This window comes from Rosa chinensis, chromosome 4 (genome assembly GCF_002994745.2).
Source record: "Rosa chinensis cultivar Old Blush chromosome 4, RchiOBHm-V2, whole genome shotgun sequence".
NCBI classification, from domain to species: domain Eukaryota; kingdom Viridiplantae; phylum Streptophyta; class Magnoliopsida; order Rosales; family Rosaceae; genus Rosa; species Rosa chinensis.
In genome coordinates this window covers 26062584-26077403 of record NC_037091.1, presented here as the reverse complement: position 1 = coordinate 26077403, position 14820 = coordinate 26062584, and the positions used below count along the sequence as shown (strand labels likewise).

General features: G+C 36.8%; 1 protein-coding gene across 1 annotated transcript; it reads right to left on the bottom strand.

Annotated features, from left to right (window-relative positions):
* Nucleotides 1–1779: 1779 nt before the first annotated feature.
* LOC112198022 (50S ribosomal protein L35, chloroplastic) lies at nt 1780–4178 on the bottom strand. The gene is made up of 3 exons (XM_024339029.2): nt 3841–4178; nt 3404–3520; nt 1780–2146 (listed from the first exon to the last, which is right to left on the bottom strand). Exons 1-3 carry the CDS (start codon nt 4096–4098, stop codon nt 2069–2071), a joined length of 453 nt encoding a protein of 150 aa, XP_024194797.1. The 5' UTR covers nt 4099–4178; the 3' UTR covers nt 1780–2068.
* Between the last annotated feature and the right edge of the window lie 10642 nt (nt 4179–14820).

Below are 14820 nucleotides of genomic sequence, written 5' to 3'. Positions count from 1 at the left end.
GTAATTTCGTCTCTTTTGACAATCAGTAAAATACATAAGGTAACAACTGGTTGCGACAACCCAAAGTCGTCACATTTTCAATTCAACGAGAAATTTTGACTTTTTACGACAACTTTGGATTGTCACCGATGACATTTTCTCTTGTAGTGTGTTTTCTATTGGTATTGGGTAGTCCATCTTTAGTGGTGACTTTGCCAATTTTTTGTAGATTTATTCATAAGGTGGGTCTCGCAGGGCCTCCTAATATTTCAAGGTTTAGGGAAGGATCCATACAACTGTACCTTGATTCCATGAGAATGGTTCTGGATGTAGCATTAAATGGCCACAACCATAGTAAACATAGTTGGTCTTCTGCAGGATTGATAATTTTAAGTATTCAAGTGTATTGGTGTTCTTATTTTTCTGCTTTCTTTGTAAATGGGTGTCTTTTTCAGCAATTGCTTCACTCACTATGCTGCTATTCTGTTTTAGGTTTATTTGACAAACACTGCATGAACCGGTGCTTAGGGGACCTTGATTTTGTACTGTATTTTGAAGAGAGTTATGTAATTGATTCCTTTAAACTGGTAGTGCACTTGCCATTATTTTGCTACTTCACAATGATCGTACAGACTTGCTTTGAATTAATAGATTTCACTTCAAGTTTTAGTATTCTGCATTGCCCATTTTTAATTTCTTCTTCATGACTTGATCATCCACTTTTGAGTTTCAATAGAATGATTTATTCGCACCATATATACACAAATGATCCCTGCCTATGAATCAGTAGTTTCCTTTGCAAATATATGAGTTCAGAATATATAGAAATCAATAGCAGAGGGAGTCTATGTTATTCTTCTTCTATGTTCAAGTTTACTTTTGCTTATAAGACTGCAAGCATTAGCTTTGAATCATAAATTTGATTCTGAATTTTGCTAACTGCTCTTTTTATGATTTGGTTACTGTTTCTTAAATTATGTTTGTTACTCTATTATGTATAAAATTCAGGAAAAATAAAAATAAAAACAAACCCACAGCATTGCGTGGCTGACTTGCTAGTAGCCATTCACTTTGTTCCGAAGATAATATACCAGACCTCTTAATAAAATTATTTTCGATCTTGGTATAAAGAATGCTGACTAGGTTACAACAATTTAAGAATAATAGAACAACATCGGCTGAAGAAACTAATGAATTCAAATGAGAGAGAGAGAGAGAGAGAGAGAGAGAGAGAGAGACAGACAGATTATTATTGCCTAACTGTTGGCTTTTGATAAGAAGAAAACAACTTATTTAGGCATTCTTTTTCCTTCATGCAGGTCTTTTACAATTGGGTGTTGTATTCTTTTTGCCCTGATTTGTGCTCGTTTCGGAGTACAAAATGTAATCCCAACTGATTCCCCAGAAATAAAACAATTTCGAAAATGCATATAAAACCTATTCGTAAGTACCTGGCACCTATTTAACACTCTGGTAACTGTAGCTCTTAAGCCTTTCAGAACAATTGGGGCGGCGCAAAGCACCTCTGTAGCCTATAATATCTTAATATTTTCTATAAGTATTCACCTTTGCCAACTCACCTATTAGACGCATACGGTTAAACAATCCTTCACAACTAGAGGTTCCCTGATATGTTAAATGAACCTTTACAAAAAAAAGAATAAGTTGCATGATTCAACACTACCAAACAAAAAAACCATGAAAGATTTAAGCTGTTTTGCCAGTACCAGTCCTATTCTAAAGACGGAAAGGAGAAATGGTGTTAAGTTCATAGCACTACATTGGCAGGCTCATGTTCAATAGGCTGCTACTGAATGAAGTTTATAACTGTATCTTAACATATTACAGTTATTTTCTGTAGTCTACAGCACACTCAAGTCCTAGCATCTTGTGGAAGAGTAAGGTATTGGACAGTAAGACCTAACATGAATGATTACAGGCAGAAATCCCAATGCAGGTAATACCAACCACTGTCGATTCAATACAAAATAAATAAATCATTTAGAACAACCGAACACTTGTACAAAGATGTGAAAATTACTGGTTTACAGATCCAAAATGCCATGTGTACCAAGTTCAAAGATCATCTCTATTCTGCCTTCCTATTTACTTTCAGATATGGCAATGCTCCAATCACATTGTCATAGTCACTTCGACTAACTGCATGCTGCACATAGCAAAACACCAAAGTAACATAAGTAAATAGCAGTACAAAATCTAACCGTAATATATTAATATCTATAACATAACAAAATTATACAGATATTAGGATTCAGCTGGTGGCTACAGGTGTCCAGGTATGCAGGTGTGTGGGTTCTGGGCACTGGGTAATAGATGGGTGGGCTGTGTTCATATGAGAGCTATGTAAGACTTGTTTATTTTTTCACATGTCGGTTTTCCTTTTACCAAAGCTGGGTACTGCAATAATCCATGTGATCCTAATAGCTCTGCCACTGTAAGCACATTGAGATAGTTGGAAACAATAGTGTAAACCACTTTCTGTTTCAATAGAGAAAGGGGCAGACACCTCTGCCAGTCTCGTGCAACCCCACTGAAATTTATACAAGTGCATTGATTCCATATAAATAGAAGAGCATTAAAACTCCTTAAACACCCAACCCAGAGCACATGATTTGCCCTTTTAACAACTCTTTCTTTCCAAATACCAGATTTATTGACTTAAAAAAGCCATCTTAAGAAAAGTACACATGACATTATGTGCAACTGAAGTAAACAACAAATAGCAATTCAAAATGGTCAATGGATGAGGAGGCTATAAATTTTTTCCATACAATAGGTTCTCCTAAGGCCAGTGAAAACTGAAAACTATCCATCTCTTTTCTCATACTCATTTGAGGAACTCATCTTGCTAATAGTGAAAAGATAGTTTCCATAAAAAGAAAAAGAAAAAGCCTTATAATGTCTGAAAGGCTACAAACTGAACCTCAAGAACAAGAGGTTGAAAAACAAGCCCTTTCTCACTCAAGTTTTCACTTGAACCTCATGTTTTTAATGTAAGAAGCTAAATGTCTGGGTTTTGGTAATGACCCTTAAGCTTTTCTACTTATTTCAGACCGCAAAGGGAAAATCGTTTTCACAAAACACTCGTGCAATAAATTCAAAATTCAACCTCTTGCATTATCCAAGGTAATTTTGACCCGTAAGTTTAAGTCTACTCCTAGAACAATCATATTAAGACGATGGATTCCTAAACTAAACTAGGTAGCTCAGATTCTGCATAACTTTAGACGGAATCATGGTACAACTTAAACACTAAACGATTAAAAAAGAAAAAAGTGAAATGCTGTATCAGCATCTTTTAGCGCCTAACATGCTTCCAAAACCATGAAAAGAAATCAATTTTGCGTTTGGACACTCAACCAGTTCATATAACTAAACTTGGAACAATGTTTAAGAAACACACCATTTTGGAGAGCCGGTTTCTCCTCTTGGCATTCTTCTTCACAAGTAAATGTTGCTTTCGAGCTCTCCTCCTAACTATTTTCCCTCTACCTGTCACCCTGAACCGCTTTGATGAAGCCTATAAACAGTAATTCATACAATAATATCTAAATTAGAGGAAATCGGCTAAAAAAAATTGAACAGAGTAACAAATGTAACAACCAATTTCAAAATTCCACACTGTTTAAGTTCGACATAATTGAAAATTCACAACTCAAGCTTTCACTGAGGAATGTATGATGCGAAATTGAATACCATTCATGGTTAGGAACAGCTCTATCCAACCCAGATACAACAATGCCAAGCCAACTCAGAATAACAAAACCATATTTCTCATTCTTCAAATTTCAAGGCTTTCACAACAAGCATGGAGAAAAATAGAGAGAGAGAGAGAACTACCTTGTGGGTCTTCATTTTGTAGCCTTTATGTGCCACAATGGTGAGGGAACGAAGCCTAAGAGGTGTGGAAGTGATAGTGCAGAGCCTAAGGGGAAGAAGCGAGCCGAACCCAGAAATGGTGTGTGAGGAACTGAGTCTCAACGAGTCGGGCCGGTTGAGTTGAGGGAGCTGAACCGGGGCTTGACCCACCCGGCAAGAGCATAATGGGGAATATCTCAGACCAAACGACACCGTCATGGACACAGTCGCGGAAGCCATTTTTGGTTTCTGTTCTGGTTTTGCCGATAAGAGTTGTGGATAAAGCTGGAGCTTTGTAATTCCCAAGTCCTCAAAATCTATTGCCTTCTGTTTTTACAGGTGAGGACGGCGCGGGCCCATGGTCGGTACAAGTTATACATTTTGGAAAAACCGTAAATGTAATTTTTCCTCTTACGAGTACTAGCGTGGTTGAGCAGCTGAGCTCCGGTTAATATTTTGAATTTTTGAGGTTTATGGACCTAAATCTTATTTGGGCCAGCCCTGTAGTTTAGGTCTAAAATTAATTCAGTCCCTACACTTTTAATTTCATCAAAAACACCTCTGCACTTTCAATTTTAATCTAATAGGTCCAATTCGTTAATATTTTGTTATGGGTTCAAGTTATAGTTGGATTATTTGTTGAAAAATTATTTATTTTTAATAGTATGACTCACTCTTAAATTGACTAGAGGTGGCCTGCAGACACAACATCATAAAACATAGGCCATATATGAGCCACATTAATAAGTTAATAACTCAATTGTCGGAAAACTAACAAATTAGACCTATTAGATCAAAATTGAAAGTGCAGGGGTGTTTTTGATGAAATTAGAAGTTTAGGAACTGAACTGATTTTGGACCCAAACTATAAGGTAGTAATCTGTATTTAGCCCATCTTATTTATTAAATCAAAGGGAAATGATGGAAAAGGTCACCTAGTTTCCCACTAGATAAAAAGATCCATTGTGAATTATTATTAATATTAATTTAGTCCATATGAATAATGAGGTCATGTTAAAAAATGTCAGTCTTTAATTTTTGATTCCGATTCTGCCCCTAAGGTAATAAACCTTTATAACATTCCATTTTAAAATCTGCGAGCTCAAATTTTCTCACTCCTTTGATCCGAAAGCTTCCAATTCGATTTGATCGGAGATCTCTTTCCGAGTTTCTTTCTTCGCCACCTTCCAATTTCACTTTTGCCCCTGCGACGATCTGAAATCTCACTTTTGAGTGGTTTTGAGCGGTTTTGAGCTTCCGCAGCTCTCTTCTCTTTTTCTCGATCTCTGGCTTCGTCGGTCTTCGTCATGATCACGTTACTGTCTTCTTCTTCTTTGTCGACTTAGTCCTTAGTTACAGTCTCTCTATTTCTTCGTCTCTCAGGTTTTCTCTGATTTGATTGGTTAGCCTTCTCTCTGTGAATTTGTTCTTTTTGGATTTTGCAGTGTATTTTTGTTGTTTGTGTTAACTTCTATGTTCATGATGTTTTGTGATATTGCGGTACTATATTTGTTCTATACTGTGATTCTTTTATCAGTGACATGGCCAGTTACATTTTTAATACTGTTGTTTGATAATTCTTTTCAGGAATTATCATTTATTTTGCGAGTATGATGTTGTTCTTCTGTTCAGGAATTAACAGTGACTTTGGCAGTGATCGGTTTGTGTTATTCTGTTGATTCCTTAGTAGTGACATGGCCAGTTACATTTATAATATTGTTCTTTTGTTCAGGAATTATCAGTTACTTTGCTAGTAACACGTTTAATATTGTTCTTCTGTTCAGGCATTATTTGGCAGTGACTTGTTTGTGTTGATTCTATTGATTTCCTTAGTAGTGACATGGATAGTGATTTGTTTTATTTTTGTGCAGCTGTTATGGATACTAGCTATGTTGTCAAGTTTATTTATTCTGGTGAAGCAGCGACAGTTCCATTGTTGCAGAATTGGTCGTTTCTTGACCTATGTGATTCGATACACTCTCGTTTTCCGAATTTGATTCAAAGCAAGTTCATGTTGAGGTACATTATTCCTCAGGATTCTACTTCATGCTTTCTAGAGAGTGAAGTTGATATGAGAATGATTTTTAGGACTTTGGTTTGTTACAATTATGATTTTGTTGAAGTGTTTGTGACTGATTTGCCTTTGAGTAGTGAAAGTGTGGTGAGTAATACAGTGTGTGAGGATTCTAATACCATGCTTGAGGAGAATGATTATTTGGGGTGTTATAGGGCAGAGGCACCAAAGAGTTATATGACAAAAGGTTGGGAGAGTTATATTCATTCTGAAGGCCAAAAGTTTGAGGGTGGGGTTGTTGAGTTTAATTAGGGATAAGTTGTGTAAGTATGCGATAAAAATTGGCTTTTCAGATGAGTTTGTTAGAAATGACAAGGTTCTTGTTATTGCTCAGTGTTCTAATAAACATTCTCAGGGCTGCAATTGGCTTGTGAATGCTCATTTATGCAGGGCTAATGGTTTCTTTATGATTAAAAGGTTGGTTAATGTTCACACATGTCATGGTGTGATTTGTTTGCAGAAGAGTAAGATGATGGGATCCAAGGTTGTCAAGTCTATTGTGCTTGATAAGATTGGTGCCAATCCAAACAAAAAGGCAATTGATATAGCTGATGAGATCAAGAGTGATTATGGTTTGGATGTTGCTTATCGTACAGTTTGGTATGGTACAGAGTTGGCAAAAACAGCCCTACATGGTGATGAAGCCGAGTCTTATTCTTAGCTATTTTGGTTAAGTGAGTGTGTTATGAAGTCAAACCCCGACTCTAGGATAGTGATTGAGTTTCATCAAGAAACACACAGATTTCAACGTATGTTTGTGACCTATGGTGCATGGATGAAGGGTTTTCGATCTTGTAGACCTATTCTTTTTATTGATGCTACATTCATTACCAACGAGTACAAGGGTCAGATTATTGTTGCATCGACAAAGGACGAAAATCAATGTTGAATCTAGTTTTCTATTTTTCTTGTTTCTCTATTTCTTGCCATGCTCTGTTTTTTGTAATGTAAGTAACATGGTCAGTTTCATAGCTACTGACATGGTTAGTTTCATAGCTACTAACATGGTTAGTTACATGTTTATTGACAGTGACATGTGCAGTGACTTAAATGTGCTGTAATTTGAATGACATGTCCCTGGCTATGTCATTGTTAAGTAATATGCAGTTATGTCAGTGACATTTACAGTTTCATGACAGTTACATCATTTTTTTTTTCTGTTCAGGTTTGTATCTAGTTGCTTATGCTATTGTGGATTTTGAAAATGAGAGTAATTGGTTTCTTGAGGTTTTGGCTGAAGAGTTGGCAAAACACCCTACGAGGAGGGTGACGTTCATTTCTGATCATCATGTTGGGCTTGTTAGTGCTTTCCCTAGAGTGTTTCCTAATAATCCACATAGGTTTTGTTTTAGACACCTAATGTCTGACCTTTCTAACAAATTTCCAGCTAGTTCTTATCTCAAGGATCGGATTCCTTGTTTATGTGTTGTGCTTATTCTCGCACACCAGAGATGTATGAGTTCAACATGGAAATCTTGAGGAGTGAAGGTGGTGACATAGTTGCTCAATTTCTGGAGGATCTTCCTAAGGAGAACTGGTGTATGGCTTACTTTAATGGCGAAAAATTTGGTGAAATGACAAATAACTTGGTTGAGTCTTTCAACAATTGGGTGTTGCCTTTGAAAAGTCTTCCTATTCTTGATATTAATAATGGGATTAGAGTGAAGTCCATGGCTTGAATTGCTTCTTGGAAGGAGGATGCGCAGAAATGGTCCTCTGAGTTGTGCCCGACGATTGAAAAGAAGCTGAAGAAGAATTTGGAAGTCGAAAGACATTGGAGAGTGAGCAGGTCTGATACCTATGTGTATGAAGTAATTCACTGCCAGAAGTACAATAGCATGGTGAATTTGGAAACTCGCTTTTGTTCGTGTGGAGAATGGCAGCTCTACGGCTTCCCATGTTCCCATGCCCTTGTAGTGATCCAACAACATGGTTCTTCCCAATATTTGTATGTCAATGATCTGTACAAGGTGGAGAAATATCGAGAAACTTATTCTTTCCCAATTAATCTTCTTCCCTCTATTTCAAAGCCAGTGCGTGATTTTAGTAGAGATGTGGTGATATTGCAGCCGCCTTTGACTAGAAGACCACCGGGAAGGCCTAGAAAGAAGAGGTTTAGAAAAATGAGCGAGAAAACCAGGGTGATCAAGTGTGATAGGTGCGGAAAATGTGATGGTCACAACAGAAAGAGTTGAATAGCTCCGATATAGGTTGAAGTCTGCCTACATGCCTTTAACAATGACATAGCAAGTGACTTTAATACAGTTTGAAATTTTGTTTTGATTTTTCATTTTTTTCAATAAATGATAAGAAGTGCTTGTAAGGTGCTTACTCATTGGATTTTTTTTTTACTATGAGACAGTGTATCTGCTTCCTTCTTTTATAAATCATTCAGTATTCTTTGTGTCTACAAGTTTTTAATAGTTACATGTACAGTGACATAACCATTTTCTTTAGATTTACATTGACTTGTCCATTGACATTAGTTTTTAGTTATCTTGGCAGTGACTTGTTCAATGACTTGTAGTTGGATCACTGCATATTGATTTGGTCATTGGCAGTGGAACGCTACCATTGCGGTGCAAAGGCACATTGCAAATGTTAATGAAAAATTAAAAAAAATTATCTGTAAAAACTTTGTTTGGTTGTTGCGGTGCAGCGGCACACTGCAAATATTAATGAAAATTAAAAAATGAAGTATCTACAACAACTTTGGTTGGTTAATGGGCAGCGGAACGCTACGCTGCAAACTGGAATAGAAATATCATTTTGGCTGTGACTTCTCTTGACTTAGAGTTTTAATGTTTTTTGTCCAATGACTTGGCCAGTAACCTTACTTGATTTTTACAGTGACTTGGTTAGTTACTTGAGTTTTACAGTAACTTGCCTAGTGACTTGACTAATGACATTCAGTTTTCTTTTTACTTGGCCAGTGACTTAAGCAGTTACATAAGTCTTACAGTAGTGAATTTAACAATGACATTCTCAATTATATGCGGCCTTCATAGTTACATAGTCAGTGACTTGTCCTATGAATTCAGAAGATGTATTAATCTTGAATAAAAAGATCCATACAAGTCATAGTCTGAACTAAACAACAAATTTCTGAAATTATGAACTAAACAAACAAATTTCTAAAATTCTTAATTTGCTGAGTTCCAGCTCTGCTTATGTTCAGCAAATTTTTTGAATATTTGAGATTTGAATTTCAGCATCTGAGCTTTGGTGACTTTATTTGGCATCTTCTCCTCTTTTGCCATTCTGTCCATGTAATACATTATAAAAGGTCCGCAATCTAATTTGTTGGCAAATAAAAATTTCAAGTTAATGTTTTTGACCAACTTAGTAACAGTAAAGTTATTATTTTAAATTTTTGAACATAGACTTACGATCCTTCCTCTTGTTGGGGGCATATTATGGCGTGGTTCAAAGAGATCCTTCCACCCTCATAATTTTCCTTTATCCAACTTATTGTTCTTATCTCGTCATCGCTCAAAATTCTTTCAACCATCTTCAATTTTGTGTGATTGCTTTGATTCTTGTCAAATTGCATTCTGCAGCCTTACCGCAACATATCGTCTGCTTGATCTTTGACTGCTCTCATCCACAGCTCGACCATTTCAACTTGCATTTTTCAACAGACCAACATTATGAGATAAATTGAAGTGACATTGCCAGTGGCCTCGCTGGCCAGTGTAGTCACTAGTTATGTCTCTGTTCAGTACAGGTTATAAGTGAGTGATAGTTACGTGGTGAGTTACATGGTCAGTAAGAAGTTTCTTACCAATTTTTTTTTATATTTTTAAAGCACTCCTCTGTTCCTACTCTTCTTGGTTTCATTGAATCAAAATGCAGCCATTGCGGTATGTCCTTGTCAAAGACCAAGAGCGTGTGGTGAAATTCTTCATTATGGGTAATTGGGAAGAAAAGCATGCTGCATTTTCCCAAGTTTTGGAACAGTAGCTCACACAAGTATTGATGCAGGTTTCTCACAGTTAAATATATTGTCGAATACTATTTAAAAAAAAAACATAAAATGAGTTATAAATAAACAAATAATGAGAGATAAGCATTCAATGTTTATAGAAAGGATACTTACCCAACACATACTATGCATAAAAGCGGATCTTCCCAAACTTTGTGAATTTTTGTTCTGCAGTTCATCCTTCAACACTTCCCCATAGCAATCAATCCAGTTGTTTGCTATTGATTGATCGCTAATGAACATTTTGACATCCGCCATTGTGATTTTGCTTCCTGCCTCTTTTCCCTTCTAGAATAATACCCTGCATAACATAGAATGGTGTTAGTCTAGTGACTTAGCCAGTGACTTTCAATGGCCAATTATGTGGGCAGTGACTTTGCCAGTGACCTGGCTAGCTACATAGCAAGTGAAGTCACTAGCTTGTGAGCTGTAACATGAAACATTACCTTTGTTCTGCCTTGTTCTAGTACTTCTCTAATTTGCTTTTAGTTGGGCTATCAAGTAGCTTGTACAGTTGTAGCTTTTGCCAATCTATCACTTCAATTTCGTTTTTTTTCTGTTTCTTCCTCATCATCCACATGAATCATCAAATCATGTATCACTTCCTCCTCTGGTTGCTGTTCAGCTGTCTGTCCTTTTTTCTTTTTCACTGCTGTGATTCAGGTCATTTTTGCCCTCTACTTTTTGTCTTTCACCTCGTCCCACCAGAAAATATCTTCTTTTTTTTTTTTTGCACTCTCTCCTTTCTCTTCATCCTAACTACATAAGAATAGAGGCCAATAGATTATGAGTTCTGCCCTGATATGTCCTCTAAAATTGGCATGGTGAACTCAGCTCTTGTCATCTGTTCTGTAGGAGAAATGTAATTGACTGGTTCAACGTCAAAAACAGGCTGAAGCTCTGGTGATATAATGATCTGATACTTCTACGGGTCTGCTTGTATATCTACCAAACTGACTTTTCGTGGAGGTGGAGATCGTAATGCGGCCGCAGGTGGAAACTCAAACAATGCATTAATCCAAGCAGTATTTAGTGTGCAAGCAACTTCTGTTGTTCCCAATTTAACCTCAGGAGAGGTTGGTGAATGAATCTGTACAGCTGCTTGGGCAAGGCATTGAAGTGGTGACTGATGTCCTCGGTCAGTTGAGTGTGGTACAGCAGATGTCATCTCAGATGCGCTTGCTGTGGAGTAGGTAGGTTGTGACTGAGTTCAACTTGAGATTTTGTGTTTTTGGAGTTCTTGCTATCAGTTGGCTTGTCCTGAGGGGCCTTTGATTTTGGCGGAAGGAAACTAGGTGGTGGGGGAGGTGGAGTTGAGTCGTTATCATCACTTGGACGTGCTATTGGCAACTCATGCTTCTCAGTTAGTGCCATCACTATGCTCTCCAATTTCTTCACTCTTGAATTCAGGGAGACTTTCTCAATTTTTAGCACCTCATTTTCCAATAACACATCCTCCTTCTCTTCGTTTATTCTGCCAATTTCCTTTTCTTTCTCGTCCACTTCTTTTTTCAAAGCACTTAGCTCTTCTTCCATTCTCTCTAGCTTTCTCTGTAATTCGTTCTTCTCTTTATCATTCTTCCCTATGTCTGTCTCCATCTTCTAATTGTTAATGTGGTCAGTTTTCTTTTCTCTTGTTTCCAGTTCTTTCTCCAATTTCCTTATTTTCTCTTCCAGGCCTTTTCTATATTTCCACATCTCTTAGCACTTCTTCCTTTTTATGAAGATTTGTCACTAATTCTTTCTTTTGTATATCATTCCATGTAGTCTCCTTCTCCATGTTTCCACTGGTTCTCTTTTCAACATTTTCTTCTTGCCCATCATTATGTTTTTCTTGACTTTCTGTGTCTATATTAGACTTAGAATCATCTTCCTCTGCATCTTCTTTAACTTTATTAAAGATTTTCTGAAACAAAATTACAAAAACTTGTCAGTGATATGGGAAGTTACATGCACCATGACATGACCATATAACAGTAACATGGGCAGTGACATAGTCAATGACTTGCTCAGTGACCTGACCAGTTGGAACGCTACAACAATAACATTGAACATGATAGTGACATAAATAATGACAAGACCAGTGACCCAGTTTTTCTACATCAAATTAACATACCTTCAACTTCCTCATTGTGTTGAAATCCCCTTTTTTTTTTTTTTTTTTTTTTTCTATCAGTGTCTTTAATTGCCACTTTCTGATTCCGTGTTTTTCAGTTTCCCTTCCAGCGATTGGCGGCACTACTCCCGTCTTGTGGCAAAACCAGTACTATTTGGAAAATAAAAATAAAAATAGAAAACTAGTTATTTTTCAAACAGATGCTTAAGAATGTGAATATCACAAACCTAACCAATGACATAGGTAAATACATAAACAATGACATTGCCAATGACATAAACTTAACTGTAACATAAATAGTGACTTGGCCAGTGACCTGACCAATGCCATGACACTGATCTAGTCTTTGTACTCACAACAGCATATATACGTAGTTATTTATGTGACAGCAAAATGATGGATAAACGAAGTTTTAACAAGGTACGGGAACTTACCGTCACTAATATCACGCAACCTGCCATGTTTTGGGATTCTTTTGCCTTTCTTTTAATTGATTTTTTAAGGAAGTCGCCAACTTCCTTTGCCCAGCTATATTTTCCTAGACTTTCCACCTCTTCACAGACTCTTACATAGTCCCAAGATATTGTTCCTCCAGAGTTTGGGAACAGGAGTTTAATGAAAAGGTTCAAGAGTACTAATATAGCAACATTTATGTCCCGTTTCTTTTTTTCTTCCCCTGTTTCTGGAGTTTCTGCCAATGCCTTCTTCAAAGCTTGCTCTGCACCCGCCTTGTTGATCCTCTTCTTTTTGTCAAAGTATTTAGTCAAGAACTCAGAACTGTATGCCCCTTCTTTGGTCTTTGGTACTGATAACCCGCATTCCGGTACTCCTAAAATCATAGATATATCACTTGTTGACATTTTGAATTTCCTGTTCACAAACACAAAAAGGTATGCATGTGTCACTATCGTATGCTTGTAGCGGAAGTGTGATTAAATCATTTGATTTCTTTGCATCCTTTTCTTTAATTAAACCTCGATGGAAAATGCATCTATCAGTGTTGCAAAGGGTGTTTTGTGCAACAGCTCTAAAGTCCCTTCAGTCAGTGATAGGAGCATAAATGTCATGTTTATAATGTTTAAACCCTATATTTTGCTAAGTTATTTCCTTTATCTTGATCAATTTAACTTAGCTAGTGTTTTTACAGGTTAAATGGAGTCTCAAAGTCCAAAAATGGCTAAGGGAGGCACAAGTTGCACAGAAATGGAAAGAAATGAAGAAATGAAAGTTCTCCCATTTTGACTAGGAAAAGGAATCCCCGTTGAAGTAGGAGTTTGAAGCTGACTTGGACTAGGAGTTCTACTTGGACAAGGAAACCCAATTCTACTCAGATAAGGAATCCTAGTGTGACAAGGAGTCCCTGTTTGATAAGGATTACTCAAGAAGGTTCCGGAAGAGTGTAGAAGCATCCTAGAAAAAAAGTTTGTATTCAACTAGGAAACCTACTTGCATATAGAGTTCTACTCATACTAGGAGACTTCTGAAAGCCAAGAGAAGCATATGGAATGTCCAAGAAGTGTCTAGAAGACTCAAGAAGATCATATGCCATGCACATGGAAGATGAAGTCAGATGGAATGCGGATTTCAAATCAATATGGAGTTTGGATTTCTAGTTGAGTTTGGATTGGATTTTCCGTGATATTCTTGAAGGTTCTTGAAGTTTCTTAACGTTTCATTCTTCAAAAAGGCTTAGAAGACATGTGAGAGGCATGTGATGGCAAGGAAAACCGAATTGGACTCAAGTTATGTTTTAAAAGTCAAATCCATTACAGATTCTGAAAACTGCCTGTGCAGATCAGTCAATTTCAACGTTGCGCCAAAAATATCTCAGAGCTCAGAAAATTATGATCTTTATATGGTTGGAAATCTATAGATGTCTAGTTTCCAGAGCTTTTTACGGTTCATCGATATCTATTTTCTAGAGGAAGTTATGGCCGTTTTATTGCACTGAGGTCAAGTCTGTCGGAAATCTGTTTTGTGTCAAAGAAGTCCTAAATCAACAAGAAATTGGAGAAGTCAAGTAGAAACGAATTGGGAGTGCCTTGGGATGTCCTCCTATATATACCTAGTGTATTTGGCATTTCAAAGTGAACAATTTTCTCCACAATTTCGTATTCTCACTTGTTCTCTCTAGTTTTTAGGTTTCGCAATCTTCAAGGAGCAAAGCCGTAACCATCCATCTTCCTAGCCGTGATCAAAGCTTGTACGACACCTTGGAGCTGCTTTGGACATTGGGACGTGATCAAGGGTTGTTCATACCATCATCTTTTCATGTATTTTACGGTTTTGACTTTCTTGTAGTGAGAATTTCTGCTCTGGAATTTCTGTTGTGTAAACTGAAACTATGATGTGACAAACTGATTTTTGGATTCAATCTTGATGTTCTTTTCACGTTTGATGTGTCTATGTGTTCTTGATCTTTGTTGATTGCCGAATTGATGGAATGATAATCTGGTTTTATGCTTCATTACATGTTAACGATTCTCTTGGTCTGACAAACAAATAGGATGACTTGCATGTAACTTGCTAGTAATTAGGTTTATGCTTTGTAAACTCTAATTCGAAATAAGTAGTAAAGGCTTGCTTTGAGTCGAAATCAGATTATGCATGTGATGATAAGTTTTGACTTGCTTTGAGTGCTTGGATTTGCATGTTCGTCAATTCTTTCTTGAACTTAATGATTTGAAAATGAATTTTCAACGTATGTGTGATGTCGGGTTTTCAAAATAAATTGATTTGATGCTTTGTTATTTCGAATAACATAAGAAAGAAAGTTTAAAAGGGACA

Excerpts from the sequence above, each read along its gene's own strand:
- LOC112198022 (XM_024339029.2), bottom strand. The coding sequence starts at position 4,098 with ATGGCTTCCGCGACTGTGTCCATGACGGTGTCGTTTGGTCTGAGATAT. Across the intron at positions 3,521-3,840 it reads ACAAAATGAAGACCCACAAG|GCTTCATCAAAGCGGTTCAG; the intron begins GTAGTTCTCTCT and ends TACTGTTTATAG. Across the intron at positions 2,147-3,403 it reads GAAACCGGCTCTCCAAAATG|CATGCAGTTAGTCGAAGTGA; the intron begins GTGTGTTTCTTA and ends TGCTATGTGCAG.